The 21589-nt window shown below is 65.4% G+C and overlaps 5 protein-coding genes across 6 annotated transcripts; 3 read left to right on the top strand and 2 right to left on the bottom strand.

The window, feature by feature from the left end:
• The first annotated feature begins 969 nt into the window (after positions 1 to 969).
• Positions 970 to 5717, top strand: PARP3 (poly(ADP-ribose) polymerase family member 3). Its single transcript, XM_069812377.1, has 11 exons — positions 970 to 1125; positions 1729 to 1962; positions 2179 to 2304; positions 2743 to 2934; positions 3307 to 3442; positions 3699 to 3925; positions 4083 to 4238; positions 4389 to 4466; positions 4721 to 4898; positions 5113 to 5259; positions 5379 to 5717. Exons 2-11 carry the CDS (start codon positions 1780 to 1782, stop codon positions 5546 to 5548), a joined length of 1593 nt encoding a protein of 530 aa, XP_069668478.1. The 5' UTR covers positions 970 to 1125; positions 1729 to 1779; the 3' UTR covers positions 5549 to 5717.
• Positions 5718 to 5843: 126 nt separating this feature from the next.
• Positions 5844 to 9732, top strand: LOC104318517 (probable G-protein coupled receptor). The gene is given in 3 exon segments (XM_069812379.1): positions 5844 to 6708; positions 6985 to 7093; positions 7095 to 9732. Coding segments are annotated over 2 exon segments (1290 nt in total). The 5' UTR covers positions 5844 to 6708; positions 6985 to 7033; the 3' UTR covers positions 8325 to 9732.
• Positions 9733 to 10187: 455 nt separating this feature from the next.
• PCBP4 (poly(rC) binding protein 4) lies at positions 10188 to 16172 on the bottom strand. Of its 2 annotated transcripts, XM_069812381.1 has the most exons (13): positions 15974 to 16170; positions 14234 to 14349; positions 13862 to 13885; positions 13751 to 13783; positions 13362 to 13478; positions 13146 to 13274; positions 12777 to 12905; positions 12444 to 12518; positions 12231 to 12275; positions 11966 to 12041; positions 11525 to 11577; positions 10902 to 11071; positions 10188 to 10546 (listed from the first exon to the last, which is right to left on the bottom strand). In XM_069812381.1, exons 2-13 carry the CDS (start codon positions 14327 to 14329, stop codon positions 10231 to 10233), a joined length of 1263 nt encoding a protein of 420 aa, XP_069668482.1. In that variant the 5' UTR covers positions 14330 to 14349; positions 15974 to 16170; the 3' UTR covers positions 10188 to 10230. The 2 variants fall into 2 exon arrangements, with proteins under 2 accessions (XP_069668482.1, XP_069668483.1); XM_069812382.1 differs by lacking the exon at positions 12444 to 12518 and having other exon boundaries at positions 15974 to 16172.
• A 1209-nt stretch (positions 16173 to 17381) lies between these two features.
• Positions 17382 to 19285, bottom strand: LOC138690913 (putative protein-lysine deacylase ABHD14B). The gene is made up of 4 exons (XM_069812384.1): positions 19056 to 19285; positions 18527 to 18887; positions 18110 to 18351; positions 17382 to 17762 (listed from the first exon to the last, which is right to left on the bottom strand). The coding sequence occupies exons 2-4, from the start codon at positions 18732 to 18734 to the stop codon at positions 17580 to 17582; spliced, it is 633 nt and encodes a 210-aa protein (XP_069668485.1). The 5' UTR covers positions 18735 to 18887; positions 19056 to 19285; the 3' UTR covers positions 17382 to 17579.
• A 75-nt stretch (positions 19286 to 19360) lies between these two features.
• On the top strand, positions 19361 to 21562 carry LOC138690912 (protein ABHD14A-like). The gene is made up of 4 exons (XM_069812383.1): positions 19361 to 20152; positions 20291 to 20406; positions 20751 to 20986; positions 21245 to 21562. Exons 1-4 carry the CDS (start codon positions 19944 to 19946, stop codon positions 21425 to 21427), a joined length of 744 nt encoding a protein of 247 aa, XP_069668484.1. The 5' UTR covers positions 19361 to 19943; the 3' UTR covers positions 21428 to 21562.
• The last annotated feature ends 27 nt before the right edge of the window (positions 21563 to 21589 follow it).

Here is a 21589-nt window from a genome sequence, read left to right on the forward strand (position 1 = left end):
GAGGGACACTGCTCGTTACTGGCTTCCACTTGGGACGTTGAGCCATTGGCTATAGGAGTGGGAAGTGAGGAAGCTCTGGAGAGGGTGGTGGGCCCATAGAAGGACCCTTTTACCTACGGGTCCAGGCATGGACAAGTAAAGACAAATGTAAAGAAAAGGGAGTGCTTGGGAAGCACTTCTCCTTCCCCAGGCTCAACGCCAGCCACCACCTCTGTTTCCCCCTCATGGTCTCCACCCGTCGTGCTCTCGCCACCCTACACTCAGTCCTTCCCCATCCCTTTGGCGAGGCAGCGGGTGGCACGTGGGTTGGGACCTTCTGGTCTCCTCCTGCCACTTCTTCCTCATCTCGCCTGGCCCGGCGAGGGATTCTCAGTAGGATGCAGTCCCTTTTGGGGACTACCTGCCTTGGTAAAACTACATCACTTTTTCTGCCCCTGCAGGAGGACACAGGGCTGTCCCCTCGCCTGCGCTGCCTCGGGCTGACATGGCCGAGCCCAGGTGCTACAAAGCCACCGATGCTCTGGCTCCAGCAGCATCGTCCCCTCCATGTCCCCAGCAGGAAGGGCAGCTCTGCCTCCTGCCCATGCCACCAGCTGTGCAGCCGCTCCTGCCCGGGGTCGTTCGCCTCTTACAGCAAGGCAGTTTGGAGGCAGGAGAAGGCAGCGATTACTGCGAACCCTTCAAGCAACATTCGAATGCCAGGGTCTGTCCTCCTCCCTGCCTGATCCTCAGCCCTGCCTGTCTGGCGGAGACCCAAGAAAAGAGATTTAACATGCAAAATGATGCAGGCATTAACCCTTTCAAGACTGTTTTCTCTGTCCCAGAGCATGCCAAAGGGGAGCTGGCTGGAGGGGCAGCCGGTGGCAGGGTGGTTACCCCTTGTCCGGGGACTGCCTGGCAGGCAGGCAGGCAGGCAGGCAGGCAGGCCTGCCACAGGGTGCACGTGCTACCCAGGGGCGTGACAGCTGTTTCTGCCGTCATCCCTGGCCGCTGCCTGCTCTTGCCTATGGAAAAAGTTTCGCCTCCAGACAGGCTGCCTGACCTGCCCAAAGGCTTCCCGAGGCTCCTCGGTGGGGAGCGGCCGTGCCTGGCACTGGGCTCGCCGGCCGCGGGCAGCGGGAGCAGGTAGGACATGGCTGCTCCCTGCTCTTCTGCCTGCTTTGCTGCCCCTCGGCAACCCCTGCTTGGCTGGGACCAGGGGGACAAGAGATGAGGGGCTGCCCGAGCTCCCGCTGTGACCAAATCAAAGCACCCCTGCACTGGGCTTGGGAGAGATCGGAGGGGGGGCATTGCATGCTTGGAGGGGGGGGCAGTGCATGCTTTCCTCTCCTGCACCCCTCTGGGGGCACAGGGCTGGGGGAGCCTTGGGGACACACTCCTATGGGTTGGGACCCGTCCAGCAGATCCTCATCCTCTTCCAGCTCTTCTGACCAGAGTTTGCTGTGCAAGCAGCCGTTGCCCCCGCCTCATGCTCCGCCTCAGCTCCACGTCACTGGACTGTGTCCTGTGTCTCCCCTTTGGGGTCCCCCAGGGGCTGGAGGGTGCCAAGGGGCTCTGCCCCCCACCCCAAGCAGAGGGGCAAGGCTGAGACATTTCAGGGCAGAGGTCCCATCCCGTCCTCCATCCTGGCCGTGCACTGGAGGCATAGAGAAAGTGAGGCACAGCCCAGCCAGACTTTCCCGGAAGGGCAGCTTGGCATCTCTCACCTCCTGCTCCGCTCTCCCCAAGGATTTTGCTAGGGGATTAAGGCTGTGCTGGCCCCGCGGGGGTGGCTCAGTCATGGCTTCCAAGCGCCACACATCCCCCCCGAAGCAGCCGGATGGCAGGGGCAAGAAAGCAAAGCGGGGAGAGGAGGATGACACCTGGAGCTCCACCTTGGCGGCCCTGAAAACTGCCCCCAAGGAGAAGCCCCCTGCCACCATCGATGGGCTGTGCCCCCTGAGCACGGTGCCAGGTGCCCAGGTGAGGGTGAGGCTGGGGTACCCAGTGAGGTGGGGATGGAGGAATGTGGGCAGGAGGGATGGGGGGAGTCCCAAGGCAGTCCCTGCTCTGCTGACACAGAGGCAGCCCCAATTTTCCTTGCAGACCCCTCTGCGTCCCTGCTGGGACAGCTCTGCACGCCCCCCCCATCCCCAAACGCTGCCCAGGTGTCAGCCCGAGCTGTGCTGCTTGCTGTAGGTCTACGAGGATTACGACTGCACCCTGAACCAGACCAACATCAGCGCCAACAACAACAAGTTCTATATCATCCAGCTCCTTGAGCATGATGGTGCCTACAGTGTCTGGAGCCGCTGGGGTCGTGTGGTAAGTCCACCCTGGCACCACTTGTGTCGCCCTCCACGGCTGTCCCCACCCTGCCTTGGGACCTCCAAGGGTCAGGGATGAACCTGGTGGTCCCCATCCCTTGTTCCCGGTCCCAAAGTGAGTAACAAAGTGGCCCTGCTATAGCCCCTTGTTGGGGGGTCTTCAAGGACTTGCCCGCACACAATGGGGTCAGCCTGGCCAGGGGACATGGCACCTGTCACTGCAGTGACAGTAAACATGACAAGCCAGGAGTCCTGGGGTGCCTCCCTGAGCTGGAAGGACCCCCAGACCTGGTGCTAGTGGCTTGGCACTTTCCTGCTCGCTGCCCTGCAGCCCTGCCAGCCATTGCAGCCCCCTGCTCCCAGGTTGCTCCCCCCAGCATGGGGCTGGTGGAGCAGGGATGCAGCGGGGGTCCTGACCACTGCTGTCCACTGCCAGGGGGAGGTGGGTCAGTCCAAGCTCATGCCTTCCGCCTCCCTGGAGGCTGCCAAGAAGGACTTTGAGAAGAAGTTTCGGGAGAAGACCAAGAACAGCTGGGCGGCGAGGGAGAACTTTGTTGCCCAGCCGGGGAAGTACACACTCATCGAGGTGCAGCCAGGGGCCGGGCAGGAGACGGAGGTTGCCCTCAGGGTGAGTGTGCCGGGCAGCCAGGGTGTCACTGCGGTGGGGTGGTCCTCACATCCCATCCCTGGCCCACTGGGCACCAGGACATCCAAGCGGGTCAGCAGGATGGGGTGGGTTTTGGGCAGGGTCTGGGTGAGAGCCGAAATAGCCCACGGGCAGAGATTTGGGGCTAATTGGTTGAGATGGAGTGGGAGGACATCCCAAGCGAGAACCATGGGCATCCGGGTGGCATCGGTTGTGGAAAGCAGAGGCAGCACCTGCCTGTTGCTCTGCTGCCCGTGGTCCAGGCTCTCCCCACCGAGACGGGCAGCCCCGGGGCCATGCCCCCACAGCCTCCTGCGGGCTCGCAGGTGATGTGGTGACGTTGGGGGCCTGCAGGTGGATGGCGTGGATGGGGACAAGGTCTGCAAGCAGCGGGTGCTGCCCTGCACCTTGGACAAAGCAACACAGGACCTGGTGTCCCTCATCTTCAGCAGTGACATGTTCCGGGATGCCATGCAAACCATGAATATCGGTAGGAGGTGATGGGTGGCATGGGGTGGGTCTGGGGTCTGCGGCTGGGGGGTGCAGGTAGGGAGGTGAACAGGGCAGATGTCCCAGTGGATTTTAGAGCATCCCCACTGAACAGCCCAGCACCTGGTGGGACTGTGGACCCCCCCCATGACAGGTAACTGTGTGTCCCTCTGGTGATGCTGGAGGTTCTTGGAAGTAGCTGTGGGGCAAGTGGGGTGGATGGGTTCACCCGTGCCTTCCCCTGTCCCCCGGGCCAGATGTGAAGAAGATGCCACTGGGGAAGCTGAGCAAGCAGCAGATCGCAAGGGGCTTTGAGGCACTGGAGGAGCTGGAGGCAGCGCTGCAGGAGCAGCCCCCCAAGGCTGCCCGCCTGGAGGACCTCTCCTCCCGCTTCTACACCATTGTCCCCCATAACTTTGGGCGGGCACGGCCACCCCCCATCAACTCCCCCGACCTGCTGCGTGCCAAGAAGGACATGCTGTTGGTGAGATGCCAGGGCACTCAGCGGATGGCATCCCTCCCCAAGTAGGGCTTCTGCCTGTGGGGCAGGGAGATGCTGGCAGGAGGCTGGGCTTGCCCTGGTTTCCCCGGCATAGTGCCCAGCACCAGTGGTGAGGATGTCCCCGGTCTGTGCCTGCCAGGTGCTGGCTGACATCGAGGTGGCACAGAGCCTGCAGGCGCAGAAGGTGAAGGAGGAGGAGGAGGAGGAGAAGGAAGTTGCCCATCCGCTGGATCAGGATTACGCCCTGCTCTGCTGCCAGCTCTCCCTGCTGGACCCAGCTTCCCAGGAGTACCAGGTGCCGCTTGTGCCACGGTGCCCCATGATGGGGAGCAACCGTGCCAGGCCTGCGGGCATGCCAAAGGTGCCCACTGTCCCAGGGGGACCATGGGCATTGGTGGGATGGCTGCCTGCGGTGACACCACTTTCCTGCCTCCCTCCCTGGCAGCTGATCCAAAACTATGTGACACAGACCGGACACGAACTCCGCATCCTCAACATCTGGCAGGTGGCCCGAGATGGCGAGGTGAGAAGGAGGAGATGATTATCCCCATCCTGCAGTGGGGAAGCCCTGGTTGCATCCCAGGACTGCATTAGGGCTCTGGGCTTCTCCATCCAGGGCGGGGGTTCAGCCCATCTGGCCAGGGGCAAACAGGGACCTGCTCCCCTGCCCCTCCAGCCTGGCACTGGGGTTAGGCTGGGGGGGTTGGGTGGCAGGCACCCACCCCCAGGCACCCACATCTTCCTCCATGGACAGCCCTTAGCTCTGCATCTCTCCAGGATGAGCGCTTCAAAGCCCATGACCTCCTGGAGCACCGGCGCCTGCTTTGGCACGGCACCAATGTGGCGGTGATCGTGGCCATCCTGAAGAGCGGGCTGCGCATCATGCCCCACTCAGGCGGGCGCGTGGGCAAGGGCATCTACTTTGCCTCCGAGAACAGCAAGTCAGCCTGCTACGGTGAGGGTCCTGGGACGGGCAGGGCTGCTCGGGATACCCGCAGGATCTGTGCGAGACTAGCTGCCTTTGCATACCCACTGCCAGGCAGCTGTGGGCATGCCAAGCCCCTTCCCTGCCATGGCAGCCGGTCCCTGTGTGCCAGGGTGGCTTGGGGACAACCAGGTGGGAATGACAGGGCTGGTGTCATGATCCCCATTGCCTTCACCCATGGCAGTGGGCTGCACATCCAAGAAGGTTGGCATCATGTTCCTGACGGAGGTGGCCCTAGGCAAGCCCTACTGTATCACCTGTGACGACCCCACGCTGTGTCAGCCACCCGCCGGCTACGACAGCGTCCTGGCCTGTGGCCAGACGGAGCCAGGTGAGCCTGGGGCAGGAGGTGGCGTGGGGTCTGCGGGGCTTGGGTGGGCACGGGGCGGGCTGGGGAGAGAGGCCACATCTTGGGCTTGACGTGGTGGTGGTGGGCGTCTTCTCACCCAGATCCTGCACAGGATGAGGAGGTGCTGCTGGATGGCAAGAAGGTGCTGGTGTGCCAAGGCAAGCCCATCCCCATGCCCGCCTACAAGGACTCCTCCTTCAGCCAGAGCGAGTACCTCATCTACCAGGAAAGCCAGTGTCGGATCCGCTACCTTGTCCAGCTCCAGTTCTGAGGGTGTCCGGGCACCCCATGGTCCTGTCCCAGCACCAGGTGGTGATGCCCACCAGCCTGGAGCACAGTTGTCTGGACTCTCTGGCCACACCACCTGGGGCTTGGCAAGGGACAGGCTGGCATTGGGACAGAGCTTGCTTTGACCATGAATAAAAGCCCTGTGCCTTGTACCGACCGGTGCCAGCACTTTCCTCCCTGGTGAGGCTGGTGTGGAGTAGGGAAGGGTGGTGGTGGGTCCCTGCAGGGATAGCAGCAGGTGGCTCTGGAGGGGCCGCAGCCTGTTGTGGCGGTCCGGTGCCGGCAGCCTTCAGGTGAAAGCTGGTGGCTTTGTGAGCCAGGTGCCCTCGTCACCTTAGCAAGGCACGTGGCTCGTGCCTACCACTGTGGCATCAGAGCTACAGAGTATGAGCAACACGTGCTGCCCTGCCGGGGCATGGAGGAGCTCATCCATCTGTCCTGAGGGCGAGCGCCTGCCCTCCCTCTGGTGCCATGCTTGGTGCCATGCCTGCTGCCCTGCCCCAGCCTGGCCCCCGTGCCAAGCCTCTCTCTGTGCTCACGTGTGCCCCCCAAGCACACGTCCCGGTCCCCGGGGTGCCGGGGAAGGGCAACTCCTGGCTGCTTTACCCCGACGCCCCACGGATGCTCCAGAGCATCTTACTCCAGCGGGGAGGGGACGACTCAGACCTGCCTGTAGGTCTGTCCCCCGAGCCCCGGGGACCTCTGGGCTGAGCTGTCCTTGTAGAAGGACCAGGCCTGGTGCAGCGGGTGTCCATGCTTGGGGGGGGGCACAGGGCTCGGGGACCGTGTCCCCCCTTCCCGAGCCCCCGCCGGCTGCTAGGACCCAGCAGCTGTCCCCGTGGGACCGCCACGAGTGCAGGCAGTGCAGGCAGCGCCCGGGAGTGACAGCTGGTGCCATCCGCAGCTGGCAGGCTGCAGGCAAACAGGATGACGAGTGGGTGACGGGGCGCGGGGAAGGGGGAGCGTGGCCTTGCACACCGGCCGGCTGCCCCCGTTCTGCTGCGGGAGTGACGCCGGTGAGAAGGACCCCCGGCGAGGAGGGGAGCATCACCCACCTCCCCAGGAGCAAAGGTGCGCTGCGTCCCCCCCACCCACCCCGGGGTCCCCCATGGACAGAGCAAGGAGCAGGGATGGAGCAGGAGGGTTCGTGCTGTCCTTTCTCAGGGCGTGCTGGTGCGGTTGGGGCAGGGGGACGGGGTGTCAGCCCGGCACGGGTCCCCACAGGTCCCGGCAGTGCCATCCTTGGCCAGGTTGGGGACAGCTCAGACGCCAGCTCTGTGGCAGGCAGGGTGCCGTGACCTCGCTGGGTACCTCTCCCTGCTCCAGCATCTTGGAGGGGTTCAGGTCATCTCTGGGTTTCTCTGTGGCTCTTCTTCATTTTGGTTCTTCTCCCTCACACCCTGCTCCCCTCTCCAACAGGCAAGGAGAAGACAGCAGCCATGGTTGTGGTGGGGTTTCCCTCTGAGGGATGCAGGAGAAGAGTCCTTGCTGCCCAAGCACTGGAGCTGCTGGCTTAGCCCTCAGGGGTGATGGCGAGCCGAATGGGGCTGAACACCACGGACAGCCTAGAGCTGCTCTCCGTCCCTGAACGGTCCGTCGCCCAGGAGGTGGTGGGCCTCCTTTGCATGGTCCTGCTCACCCTCACCGCCCTGGTGGCCAACACTGTGGTGATGGTCGTCATTCTCAAAACCCCCCTTCTCAGGAAGTTCATCTTCGTCTGCCACCTCTGTGTGGTCGACCTCCTCTCTGCCATTTTCCTCATGCCCCTGGGGATCATCTCCAGCTCCTCCTGCTTCAACAGGGTGATCTACAGCATTGCCGAGTGCCAGGCCTTGATATTCCTGAATGTCTGCTTCATCAGTGCCTCCATCCTCACCATCTCCGTCATCAGCGTGGAGCGGTACTACTACATCGTCCACCCCATGAGGTATGAGGTCAAGATGACCATCAGGCTGGCAGTGGCCGGAGTGATCTTCATTTGGGTCAAGTCTGTTCTCATCACTGTCTTGGCACTGGTGGGCTGGCCTCAAGGCAACGGGGCCACCAGCGCCAGCCGCTGCACAGTCTACTGGAGCCCTGGGGCCCACAAGAAGGTTTTTGTGATCATCTTCAGCATCGTCTGCTTTGTTCTACCCACCATCATCATCTTTGCTGTTTACTGCAGTGTCTACCGCGTGGCCCGGATGGCATCCCTGCAGCAGGTGCCCGTGCCGGCACAGGCAGTTGCACCGAGACACCGATCTGACTCCATCGCCAGTCAAGTGACCATCATCACCACCAGGAACCTGCCACTGCCCAGGCTGACACCAGAGCGCTTTTTGGGAAGCAACAAGGCCATCCTCACCTTGGTCCTCATTGTGGGACAGTTCTTGTGCTGCTGGCTGCCCTTCTTCGCTTTCCACTTGCACTCCTCTGTCACCGCTGGCACAGTGGGTGGTGGGCATGGGGAGATGGTGGTCACCTGGATTGCCTACTCCTCCTTCGCCATCAATCCCTTCTTCTATGGGCTGCTGAACCGCCAGATTCGGGAGGAGCTGGCCCGGCTCCGGCGCAGCTGTCTCAACCAGCCGCTGGGCCAGGAGCTCTGTCTTTCCGTCTCAGAGGCTTCTGTCCAGGAAAACTTCTTGCAGTTCCTCCAGAGAGCAACTTGCACGCTGGAGACCCACGCCAGCTGCATCAGCCCCAGCCCCCGGAACAGGCTGGACCAGACCAAGATGGGCTTCCCCATCCCAGGTCAGGTTCCTGAAGAAAGCAGCTGAGAAGCAGGAGGCCCTGTCCCACCATGCTGGGCAGGAGGGTGGGCAGGGGACCTTCCAGGGACCCATCAGACCTGCTTGGACACAGCCTCTTGCATTTGGAGGGGTCCTTGTCCAGGTTTTGCCTTTTCTCTAAGCTTATGGTGGAAGATGGTTTCTCTGCTCGGGAGAAGGCAGCAGATCTGGGGAAGCCTCATCTCCCTTCTGCAGGCTGGGATTGTCTCTGGCTCCACCAGCACAGCCCAGTTGCGTGGACGGGCTCTTCTCGGGACACAGGATGCCAAGGGGCTCCTATGCAGGGGCAGAGGAGGGGGCATCTCCATCTCCGTCACCCTGCTGGGACTACTCGTGGTCGTTGGGGAAGAGCAGATGTCCCTTGCATCCTACCTGGGAGCAATGGCCCAGCTAACACCACTAACATCAGTAACACCAGGGCCCCAGGCACCCTGCTGAGCCTGGACAGCTGACATGGAGCCCTCCACCCTTGGCCGTTTAACCCAAAACTAACATCTGGATGGAGGAGCTCCTGTTGCCTGTGGTACTTATCAGGGGAACGGCACCCCTGGGGCTGGCTCTGGCCGTGTCTGTGTTTTTCCTGCTGGCATGGTGGCATGCGATGCCCATGGCCATGCCTGGCCATGCTCTCTGTCCCCCCCAGCTGGCAGGGGCTGCCCCTCCTGGGGGGGATGCTGGTCGGCCAGGGGTCCACGCTGGGCTGTTTATTGATACAGCTGCCCCGCTGAAGCCCAGCCAGTGGTGCCACATGCCAGCTGAACCGGGCTGCCGGCCAGGGGTGCGCTGGGGTGGACGCGGTGGCACAGGGTGGTGGGGGGTGGCTGTACGGGGTGCCCCTGGGCAGCGGCAGCTGGAGGCGACCGGGAGCTGCTGTCCCCCTTGGGTCTTGTTACTCCTGCAGGGCCTGGGGACCCTCCCATGAGTTCCCCAGTGCAAGAAAGGGGACTGGACCCTATTGGGGGATGCTGGAGGGGTACATCACTCCCAGCCCACCCACAAAGTTCCCAGGGATGGTGCTGGCACAGTGGGTTGGAGATGCCCTTTCCCCAGTAATAACTGGGGGGCTGGGGGAGAACTGCCCCACGGCCTCTCAAACTGCCCCATGGCAGGGAAGGGGCTCTGGGAAGACTCCCAGAGAGACTGGGGCTGAGGGCCAGCACCCCCCGGCCACAGGGTCGCCCCTCTGGCCACCACCCCACGTGCCCAAATACTGGGGCTGCCCCTGGTGTGTGTGGGTGTCTCCACCCAGGGTGGGGGATATTATTTTTTTTTTCTTGTAAATTTTATCTTTTTATTAAACCATTGATAAGTTACAAAGGAGGAAAAAATATAGACTTATATATACAGCATTTCCAAGCCAGCAGGGACCGGCTCTTGGAGGGGGTTGCTGGGAGGCGATTGCCCCAGCGTGGCCCGGGGAGGGCCCCCCACCAGAGCCAGGGGAAGGGGGACCCCCAGAGAGGCCAGGCAGCTCCTCATCCAGTGGGACCCGGCTTTTGGGTGCCAGCCGGAGAGTGAGCAGGAGTGGGATGGCAGGGTGGACAGGGTGAGGGGCAGGAGGTGGAGGTCCCACCCCTGCACAGGGCACTGGGAGAAGGGACCCCGGGCTGGCAGGGACAGCCCCCCCACCCAATACCAGGGCACATGGTCCCTGTGCAGGAAAATCAGGGAGGGGGGCACAGCGCTGCCAGACGGGCAGCAGGCAGCGGAGCAGCCCTTTCCTCCAGCAGGTATCGCCGCCGGGAAGACCCTTCCCCTCCCTGGGATGGGGGGCAAGGGGGTCCACCCCAGGCATGAGATGCCTGGCAGGGGCTGAGGGACAGGGTGGGTGGCGGGAAGGTGTCCTTGGCACCGGGTGGCACCCCAGACACCCTCGCCCAGCCGCCAGCGGGGCTCAGTAGGGTGAGAACTTCTGCCGGTCAGCTTTCTTGGTGCCGTTGGCCGCCGAGATCTTGGTCGTGTAGGTGGCGGTGCCGCCGTTGGGACCCGCCACAGAGGACGGGGACAGGGCCAGGAAGGACACCGGCTTCAGACCGATGAAGTTGGAGAGGGAGATGGTGTAGGGGGTGCCCAGCAGGGCTGGGGGGGCCGGGGCGACGGCGGGCAGCGCCGCACCAGAGCCCGGGGTGAGGGGCTGGGAGAAGCCTACGCCGAGGTCCATGGTGCCAGGGCCCGGCGGCGCCTGGGAGGTAGATTTGGCCGTCTCTAAGCTGGGGAAGTGAGCGAGAAGGATGGGGTGGTGAGTGAGGACCACAGTGACAGAGTGGGTCCCCCGCCCCAACCTGACCATCTTAGGGTTCAGAGACCATGCACCCCATTCCTTCTGGTACAGGTCTCCACGGCACATCCTGGGCATCCTGCTGGGGAGGGCTAAAAAGCTGGGGCTCAAACCCAGTGGGGTCTTGGGTCCTGCACCCACCATCTCAGGATGTCAAAGCACCACTCAGCTCATAATTCCTGAGGATGCTGGGGTGGGGGTGTCCCCCAAAAGCTGCTTTGGGGTGCTGGGGAGGTGCCCACCCCTCGCTAGCAGCTGGCATGTGTCCCCGCCAGGCTGGCACCTACCAGGCTGTGATGAGGTACTGAGCCAGGGTGATGCTGACAGGGGACCCTGTGATGGTAACGTGCCGCTCGCTAGAGCCCTCAGTCTGGTTCCCGATCTTGATGTGGGCACCTGACATCTGCCGGATCTCGCTGATCTTGCTGCCGTGCCGACCGATGATGCAGCCGATGAGCTGGAGGGGCAGGGACCAGGGTGAGCTGGGAGCAGCTGGAGGAGCCACACGGAGCAGGAAGATCCCAGGGGCTCACCCAGCCACCCTTTATGCCTGGGAGGATTGGGGAAACTGAGGCATGCACCAGGAGGGCAGGGCGCTGCTTTCCTTGGGCAGACCCTGCATTTTGGTTTCACTCAAGCCCCCCCTGGCTGGTATCACTGGACTGCCACATCCCAAGGCTCTTCCTCGGTGTTGGCCAAGCCCTTTCCCCCTCCTGTGCCTCAGTTTCCCTTTTTCTTCCAGATGCTTTTGCCCCAGCAGCCCTTCCTGCTCCTGAGCTCTGGTGGCCGAGGCAGAGCCTCCCCTGTGTGGGGTGGTGGATGCTGGCCCCTGCAAAGTGGCTGTGGGGTGGGACATGCGGGTGGGGGCAAGCTGTGGTCTCCCTCGCCATCCCTGGGACCCACAACGTACGTCATTGGGCACCAGGAACTCCTGGGAGCTGCTCTGGGAACTGGTGTCCAGGCCTGGAGGGAGAGACAGAGATGTTAGCAGTGGGGAGGTGGGTCTCCAGCAGCTCCATGCCCCCACCCCAGCCCTGTGCTGGGGCAGTCAGTGGCCCTGGGGACAAATCTGAAGGATCCCTGGGGAGAGGCAGGGAGGATCGAGCATAGGCACCAGTGGCAATTTGGTGCCGGTGCTTCCCCACTGCAGGGTTGGGGGGCTCTGGTGGGTGCAGGGACCCCAGGAAATCAAGGACAGGGTCGTTCAGGGAAGCAGGTAGCCATGCTAGGGTGGCTGGGACCGGAGAGGGTGCAGGGGATGGAGACCTCCTCATTGGGTCCAGGTGGCTGGGTGGGTCAGGAGGGGCACGCCACACCCCCAGCCCTGGGGGGGGGCACAGGAGATGCTCACCTGGCACCATGGAGGGCGCGTGGCCCAGGGAGGCGAAGGGGACCGTGTGCCCTGACAGCTGCTGCAGTTTCGTCACCTGCCCAGGCAGAGAGAAGAGGAGGAAGAAGGCATTAGGGGTGACAGCAGAGGGTCCTCTGTCCCCTCCTGGAGCCGGACACTGGCACCCAGTGCCTCCCAGGACAGGCATCCCCAGCAGCGCCCATCCCAGTGGGCACAGACCCAGTGCCCACAGGAGCCGGGGTGGGCTGCCAAGGGACAGACTCACCTCCGCGGGAGAGACCCCACTGTACTGGCCCTGCATGGAGAAGCCCTGAGGGGGGAAGGAAGGGGCATCAGTGGGGGGCTAGGTGGGGACCCCTGCCTCAGGCCACCGCGCTGGCGCAGGGAGGCCACCCTGAGCCCACCAGAGTCACCCCTCACCAGCAGAGGTTGGGACACCCGGCCACCCCATGCCCCCGAGGGGGCTGCGGCCCCTTACCTGGTTGGCAGAGAGCAGGATGGTGCCCAGGGAGAGGCCAGGGTGGTAGGGGATGGTGGCCCCCTTCGGAGGCGACTGGAGAGGGAGGGAAGTAGGTGGAGGGGATGAGAGATGAGGTTGAATGCCCCCGCAGCCCCCTGGACCCCCTCTGTCCCCCATGCCCCCAGCAAGCTGGGCATGGCCCCCAGCACCACTGAGACAGGGTGCTCTTATGGGCTTCAGCATGAGGGGACGGACCCCAGTGCCCAGATCCAGGTGGGTACAGGGAGCCCTAAGGAGGGGGGGGCAGGCAGCGCGTGCCTCCCCAGGCTGGGTGCGGGGCTCGGCAGGTACCTCCAGGATGACAGCGCAGATCTGCCTCACGCACTGGATGATGGTGTCCGGCACCCCCGAGACAGTGACGGCTCGTTCGGTGGAGTTGGGCAGCAGGTCGCCGGCCACCTGCACCTGCGCCCCCGTGCTCTGGGGGTGGCAAAGGGAGATGCTGGGGTCCCTCAGCCACTCCCCCGTGGGGTCTCAGCACCTCACACCTCGCCTGTCCCCTCCTGAGCCCCCAGGGACCTTTGCAAGACCCGCGAGTTGATGCGCTGCTCCTGCATCACTTCCCACAGCCCCTGCGGGATCGTGGCAGCCCCAGTGTCGAAGGCTCTGTACCCTCCAGGGGAAAAGGGGAGCCCGCACCCAGGGGACCCTCAGCCTCACCTCCCGGATCTCCCGGATCTTAGCTCCCGCCTTGCCGATGAGTGAGCCGCACTGGCTGGCCGGGATGACGAGGCGCAGCGTCACCGGTGCTCTGCCTACTGCTGCCCCATCGCTCCCCGCTCCCAGGTCCTGCGAGGGAGGGGGGACGCAGCGTTGGACCCCCAGAAGTCCACAGGCATAGGGGTACCTGGCAGGACTGGGGGGGGGGCTGCCTACCTCCTCCAACTTGAAGGCGATCATGGAGACGGCACGGAAGACGGCGTCCGTGGAGCCGGTGATGGTGGTGATGCGCTCGGGGCAGGACCCCTCTGAGATGGTGATGCGTGCGCTGCTCTGGGGACGGTGTCACACCCCATCAGGGACATCGAAGGCCCTGAGCTCGATGTCCCCCCCCCCAGGGAAGGGCTCACTGGGGGTGGCCTCGATGCCTGCAGACCTGGGCTTTCCCCCTCCCACCTGCCCCAGGCAGCCTTCCCCGGGGTGCAGCCGTGTCTCCCCTGGGTCCACCTGGGAATGGGGGTGGCCAGGGCTCCGCACGTGGGAGTCACCAGGCGCAGGCAGGACAGGCGGCAGGACCCCACAGCCCCCCCGCTCTTGTATCTTACCTGCTCTCGTATCCTCTTAACCGTCTCTCCTTTCTGCAGGGAGAGGAACAGGGCGGGTGGTCAGGTCCAGGGGAGCCCGGGGCTGGTGGTGCCCCAGACCCCAAATCTTACCTTGCCGATGATGCTGCCGATCTCCTGCAAAGGCAGAGATGAGGGTGTCCCTGTCAGCAGGCAGCTCCCTGCCCGCCACATCAGCTCCCTGCCTGCCTCCTCTGCCCACAGCCTGGCCAACAGGCAACAGGCAGGCCCTGCCCTGTGGCCACTGGGACACTGGGTGGCTTGCTGGTGACACTGGGGCATGGGAACGGGCCTCACCCTGGCTTAGGATGGGGAAAGAAATCTTTCTGGGAATGCTGTTCCCGGGGGGGATTGGGATTGCGGAGGAAAAACAGGGAGTGGCAAGGAGCTGGTGCTCCAGCATGGCCCCCGGCTCCAGGCATTGCTGACCCCCCCGAGCAGCACCAAGCCCCCCCCCGCCATTACCTTGCCATGCATAAGCATGCGGAGGGTCAGGGTGATGCTGAGCTCCGTCTCCTCGGGGCTGCTGCCCACACCGCTGGCTCCGTCCGGCGATGCCATGGCGGGAGGGCGAGCTGAGCCTGTGGGACGCAGCAGTCTCCAGAAAGGGGGGAGGCCCCAACTAACCCCCCCCTCCAAATCTGCAGCCTGAAAATCACCTATGACTGGGAAGTGGGGAAACCGAGGCAGGGGCTGCACTGTGCCCTCCTCTGGTGGGGGAGGCTTGCACAGCCCCGTGGTCCCCCACTGGCATCCTGCACACCTTCTGGGAGCTCCCCAGAAGGGACCCACTGCCGCGTGTCTGCCTGCGCCTGCAGGCAGCTGCCTTCAACCTGGCCCACACACAGCCCTGGGCTGGGGCTGGCACCGCACCTTCACAAAGCCGGGAGCTGGACGGATACTGGGGGGGAAGGGGAAAAACGTGGGAAGGGAGGGGGTCCGGTTTGCAGATGCTCGCTGGGGAATGGTGGCACACGGGGCAGGGGGAGCAGAGGTGGCCTGGGTGGTCTTGCAGGCTGTGCGAGCCTTCCTCTTCCTCCTCCTCCCTTCCCCCTGCCCATGCGCAAAGCCCCGGGGGAAACTGAGGCAACCCCCCTGGGGGGGACCGCCAGCCCGACGCAAACCACAGCGCGATGCCCGACGCGCGATGTCGCTGTGTCCTGTGGCCCACCCCGAGCACCCCAGGGCCCCCCCCCCGGACCCTGTGCCTTGGGGACGGGGGTGGCCGGGGCCCCGTGGTGCCAGCGCGGGGCTGGGAGGAGGACAATCGCCGTGTGTCCGGGCACGGGTGGGCGGCTGCAGCACCGCTGGCTCCCGGCAAGCCGGGTGATGCCAAGCGGCTTTGAAACAAAGCACCCGTGTTGGGGCTGGGGCCCGTGTCTGCGGGCATGGCGGGGGGGGGGGGGGCGGGGGGGTGGTTATTTTAGGTGCTGGCAGGACTCGCCACCGCTACGGCACATCTCCTGCATCAGGGTAATGGGGGCGGGGGGGGCAGGTTGGTCACCTCTGCATCTCCTAAGTGCTATGGCTTGGACCCCAGGGGTGGTTTGGATGCCCCTTCTTCACCCCCCTGTTACCGGGGGCTGGAGAAAGCGGGAAAGGCCAGGGAAGGGGAATATTCCTGTTCCTCATGGAGGGGAGCCTGAAATGGGGGGGGACCCCCCCGTAACCCCCCCTCCCTGCAGCGTCCGGAGCCGTGCACGGTGCCGGCAGGTGCAGGCAGCCCGCCCGGGTCCCCGTTCCCCCCGGGGATGACCGGCACCAGGGACCCACCGGGGACAAAAGATCCCACCGGGGAGAGAAGGATGAGGCTGGCGGTGGGGCAGGGGGGGGAGGCGGCAGGGCCACGGGTGTCCCCCCCACTGCCACAGGCAATGGCGGGGGGGGGGGGGGGAGGCGTCCGCGGTCAGGGGGGTGCTCCCCCCCCCCCCCCCCAGGTAAGCCAGGCTGGCAGGGTCACCAAAGGCCCCGGTGATGGGCACAGGCCACCTGCCCCTGCTGGCGTCGGGACAGCCGGGAAGCTGGGCACCGCCCGTCCTTCGGGGCACCTTCGGGTGGCAAAGGGAGGTGACCGGGGGCGGGGGGGGGGGGGAGGAACAGGAGGAAACCCCCACCCCGCCCCAGGGGAACCCTTTCTCCTCTCGCCCTCCCGGCCGCCCCAAGCCCCCCCCCCCGGCCCCCGCGGGAACGTGGCCCGGCGGGTACCTTTCGGTGCGCCTCGTCCCTCTGCCGCCGGCCACCCCGCTCAGTGCCACATTGTCCCCGGCGGCGCCCAGTGACACCCGGGGCAGGAACAATGAGCCGCTTGACAGGCCAGGGCCAGGCTGGCAGCCCCGGCCCCCACCCCGGTCCACGCCGGGGCCCCCCTCGCTCTTCCCCTCTCCCACATCCCTCCCTCCGGGATCCTATTACAGCGGATAAGAGACACTAAAAGGAACAATGCACCCTGGGTAAGGCCATCTGCCACCGCTGGGGACATTCCTGGCCCCCCCCCGCCCCCCCCCCCCTTTGGCTAGCACATCGCCCCTCTTTGTAATTGCGGTTGTTTTTTTTTTTTTTTTTTTTCCTGGAAGCCGATCAGCTGGCAGGGCTCGAGGGCTCAAGGACACCAGAGCGGGCAGGGACGGGGCGGCTGGCACCCCAGGGCCCGGTGGCACCCAGGGGTGCTGCTAGGGGGGAGTGCTTGGAGGGCTGGGGAGGCAGGAGGCACCCCAGTATGGGGGGGGGCCAGGGCTGCAACAGGGGGCCTGAACCAGGTGGGGGGCAAGGGATGCTGCAGACAGGCATCCTGCCTTACTGTCAGGGCAGGGACCAGGTCCTGCACCCCTAGCACTGCCCCATGGCCCCCCACATGGGCATCCTGCACCCACAGGCAAGTGACCCCCCCCCCCTGTTACCTCCCCCACTAAATCCTCCTGGGCCCTGGCGTAAGCAGCTAAAGCCCAGGCAGGCTTGGGGAAGGGGGGGCATTGGGGGGCACCCCGCTGCCGGCTCCATCTGTGCCCCCGAGTGCCCAGTGCAGCAGCTCCAAAGGAGGGGGGGAGGCAGGTGGCAGGCAGGGGGTTTGTCCCCCCGTCTGTCCAGCCAGACGTATGTCAGGCCTCCCTGCCCGCCCCCCCATCTGTTCACGGCAGCCACTCATTCGGTAAATCCCCCCCGCCTCCCTGGGGCGCTGGGCTGCTGCCGTCGCGGGCAGGAGCCTGACAGGGCTGTCGGTTCCCTTTTAAGCCCCTGTGGATTACCCTGGGCTTGGGTGCACACCAGGAGGGGTGGGAGGAGGAAGAGGAGGATGAAGAGGAGGCCGGCAGGCTGGGGTCATGGGTGCCACCACCCTGGGGGACCTACCTGCTCCTGAACATAGCCTCAGGGCTCCCCGGGCACCCTCCAAGGCTCCCAGGGCTCCTGCCAGAAGTGATGGGAGGGCTCCAGCAGCCTCGCAGCTGGCGCTCGCCCACCCACAGGGCAACGCTCCCCAAATGTCCCATCCCTCGGTGGCTGCACCTCCCCTGCTGTCACCCCTCAAAACGTATGTGGGTTGGCAGCCATGGAGGAGGTGGGGATCAGGGAAGGAGGCAGGAAGGGTGGAAAGAAGCAGGAGGAAGGTGGCAGGAAAGCGGTGGCAGAGCTTGGGGTTTTATTTGGTCCCAAGGGAGGCGGTGATGCCGGCATGAGCTCGGCATGGCACAGCAGGGCTGGGTGGGGATGCCAGGCGAGCAGCTGGGTTGGTGCAAGGGTGTGTGTACAGGCAGAGGGGTGGGTGGGCTGGCCATGTCCCCCTGCCCCGTGGGTCCCTCCACACAGCCCCTCCCGCTCACTCCAGCTGCTGCAGGAAGGCCAGGAGCCCGCAGTGCCACTCGTTGGGCTTGTCCAGGTAGCAGGCGTGTCCGGCGCCCTGCAGCACCAGCACCCGGTGCTCGGGGAGGTGCCGCAGGTTGTTCAGGCTGACTTGCCCCAGCTCTACATCCTGGTCCCCATACACAATCAGCGTGGGGGTCTGCAGAGGGGGAACACACCCTGAGCCCACCAATGGCAACCAGGTACCTGCTTCTCCTGGCCAGGGACACCCTGGGACCAGGATATGGAGGGGAGACACTTGCCCTTCTCCCCCACCCACCATGACAAGGGGAAAATGAGGCTCAGACTCCTGGGTCTCCTAACATCCCCACTTTCCCTCCTGCTACCCCACTGTCACGTTCCTTCACCATCATGTTCCCCTTTTCCAGTGGCAACGGGGTTTCTGGCCTGTTTGGTTTTTCCCTTGCCCAACCTCAGTGCCAGGGTTCCCTCCTCACCATCCCCTCCCAGTTCCCCAACCTCCCTTGATCTCCCTCCAGGCCATACTTTGATCTGGGCATACTGCTCCGCTGTGAATTTCTCGGTGCAGATGGGCGCCACGGGCACATACGCCTTGAGCAGGTGGTTGTGCTGGAAGAGGAAGGGCAGGGAGTACATGCCGCTGAGCGATGGGCTGATCACCACAGCCGGACCCAGGCACAGAGCCTCCGAAACTGCTTTCAGGAAAGCCCCCGGCGCTGGCTGGCCCACGGGTGCTGGGGCCACAGCATTCTTCGAGCGCCCCAGCCCTGAGCCATGGGAGACAGAAGTTGCCCTGTCACACTCTCTGCCGCCTCACAACCGGGAGAAGCCGGCACAGCACGATGCCAGAGTTGCCATCCCAGCACCATGAACGTGAGCAGCTGTATCGGCTCCCCCCGGCCCCCACCTTGCTCCCGGGCTGTGCTCACCACCACCCCTTACCCGGCAGATCGATAGCCACAGCCCGATAGCCATTTTCGGCCAGTGTGGCAAGCGTCTGCAGCTGAAGCCAGGTGTCGGAGGAGAAGCGAATGCCGTGCAGCAGCAGCACCGTCAGCTTTGGTGCCTGCTGAGCTGGCTGGGCTTGGCGGTAGAAGAGGGTTTGGCCTTCTACCGTGATGGTGCTCTCTGTGAGCTGTGGGGTGGCCATGCCTGGGCGGTCGGGAGAGCAGTTAGGAGGCGTTGAGAGGTGGAAACGGGCCCGCTGCAGCCTAGCAGAAAGGTCGGCCCCGGTGGGATGCCGGCGTCCCGGCGTCGAGGCCCGGCAGTGGCAGGAAGGCAGGCAGGCTGTGGTGTTGGGGTACTGGCATGGGGAAGGAGGGGGTTACACTGGCATCACCTTCTTTTTGGGGGGCACCGGCGGGGAGCCGGCCCCGGGCTGGGTGCGCGGGGCCGTTCGCTCGCGCCAGGCGTGCTCACGATCCGCCCCTGCCTCAGTTTCCCCACCCAGCACTGGGACGGCGGCCCTTACCTGCTCCTCCGCCCCCAGTGCCGGCCGCCGCTCGCCTCCCGCTCCCCGCCGCCCCACGGAGCTGGGGGTGCTGTGCCCCGGGTCCAAAGGCCGGCGGGGCGGGGCGCGGGGGAGCGGTGGCACCGCCGCCCGGAGCGCAGGGCCCGGGGCCGCCCTGGGAACCGCCGCCGCCCCGCCGAGCCGAGGTCTGCCGAGCCGGGCCGAGCGCAGCCGAGCTCCGCCGAACTCTAGCCGAGCCGAGCCGAGCGCAGCCGAGCTCCGCCGAGACCCACCGAGCTCTAGCGGAGCCGAGCCGAGCCTCACCGAGCTCTAGCCGAGTCGAGCCGAGCGCAGCCGAGCTCCGCCGAGACCCACCGAGCTCTAGCCGAGCGCAGCCGAGAGCTCTACCCGAGCTCTGCCGAGCGCCGCCGAGACCTTGCCGAACCGATCCGAGCCCCGCCAAGTCCCCGCTGAGCCCCGCCAAGCCGGGGCTCCTCTCCCGGCACCGGCCGTTCTCTCCCGAGACCTCGACCCCGGCCCGGTGGGGCCCTGCCGGGGTCTCGGTGCGGCGGGCAGACCCTCGGCTGACAGCCCTCGGCGCCTTGCAGCGCCGCGGCCTCCCGCCAGGCGGAGCCTGGGGCCGCGGGCGCGGCGCCGTGAGGGCCGGGGCCGGGGGGGCCGCATGTCCCGGCTGAAGCTGAGGGGCGGCGGGGCCGGCGGCCGGAGCCAGCGGCAGCTCGGAAGGCCGGGGCCGAGCGGGGCTGCCAGCGCCGGGCACGGGGGGCGCAGGCCGGGCCGGAGCTGAGGAGAGAGCACCGCGGTCTGGGCCCTACCCCGCCTCCCCCGCAGCGGTGGGGTTTGGGGCTTCCAGCCCCTCGCTGCCATTTTCCTTCTCCAGGGGGAGCGGAGATGCCGCTCGCCCGCAGCCGCCTGGGGCTGCTGCTCCTCGGGGCGCTCCTCACCTTCCTCCTCTACCTCCTGCACCCTGACGCAGGGAAGCGGGGCCGGCCGGCGGCCAACGCCACCGCACGGACGGGAATGGCTGCGGGAGAGCCCCCCGTCTTCTACAGGGAGGTTTCTGCAGGGCCCCAGGCCGGCGGCACTGCCAGCCCCGGGAGGTGGGTCAGCCCGCCGGCTCATGTAGCAGAGGAAGGTGGGGGGTGACAGGCCCTGGGGATCGGTCCCCCACCAGCCCTCATGGCCGCGGGTACGGCGTCTTCCCTGAACCCCCTTCCCACCTGTCTTCCCCACCGCAGGCCCGATGTCCTGTTGCTGCACGGCCAGGCGTTCACCTCCAAGACGTGGGAGGCCTTGGGCACGCTGGCGCTGCTCGCCGGAGAAGGCTACCGTGCGGTCGCAATAGATCTGCCCGGTAGGACTATGGCACTGCGCTTAAGTTGATCCCTCTGGGCAGCTCCAGTCTCTCACCTCAGCCACTGCTGGGCCTTGGACCTCTTTAGGCAGCTAGCAGCGGTCCTGGGGGCAGCGTGCCTGGGGTTTGGCTTTGCCCTGGGGCATCGACCTCCATGGCCACCCAGAACCTTTGGCTGGGGTTGGCTCGGTCCAGCTGGCATGTGGCTGTGGCTGTACAACTGCTGGGGCTTGATCGGGTGCCCAAGTTTTGCCAAGCCAGCTGAGCCTCGGGGTGAGAGACCATTGCAGGCTGCATAATCCCTCCTGCCCCGTGCCCACCCTGTGCCCTCTGCCCCATGCCAGGCTATGGGGATTCACCCCCAGCGGAGATGGTGGCCACAGCACAGGGCCGAGTGGCTTTCCTGGACCGTGTCCTCCAGGAGCTGGGCATGCGGAGGCCCGTTCTCATCAGCCCCTCCATGAGTGGCCGCTTTGCCTTGCCCTTCCTCCTGGCACAAGGGGACCGGCTGGCCGGCTTCGTGCCTATTGCGCCCGTGGGCACCAAGGACTACGCTGCTGAGCAGTACCACCGGGTCCAGGTGAGGTGGGTTGTGGGGCTCCTGGGGGGTCCCTGAGTGCTGGCGAGCCTTGTGGGCCAGCTGGATGGAGGGTGGCCCTGTTCTGGGGTGAGTGAGGGGGACCTGTGCCTCTCCCAGCTCATGGTGGGGGCTGGCACCTGCCTTCCCTCAGCTTTGCAGCCCCCGTGGTGATGGATGGAGGTGGGCACAGCCCAGGGAAGCGTGGTGGCCATTTCCCCCTCTGACAACTGCTCTGGTTTTCTCTCTCCCCTTACCCAGACGCCCACCCTGATCCTGTACGGTGACCGTGATGCAAGCCTGGGTCCCCAGGCCCTGCAGAGCCTCCGGCACCTCCCCAGGCACCGCGTGGCCGTGGTGCCCGATGCCAGCCATGCCTGCTACCTGGACAAGCCGGAGGACTTCCACCGGGCCCTGCTGGGCTTCCTGCGCCAGCTGAAGTGAGCGCTGCCTCGTCCCCTCTGCCGAGCAGAGGACAGGGGTCCAGGGCGTCCCGTGAGACTGGGAGGCACAGGTGGCTGGCGTGAGGGATGCTGTTCTCTTTTGGGGTGTCCCCAGGGTGGCAGGGGGGACAGGACAGGGTGTCATCTGTCACCAGGCCAATAA

The sequence above is a fragment of the Haliaeetus albicilla genome, chromosome 24 (assembly GCF_947461875.1).
Source record: "Haliaeetus albicilla chromosome 24, bHalAlb1.1, whole genome shotgun sequence".
NCBI lineage: Eukaryota > Metazoa > Chordata > Aves > Accipitriformes > Accipitridae > Haliaeetus > Haliaeetus albicilla.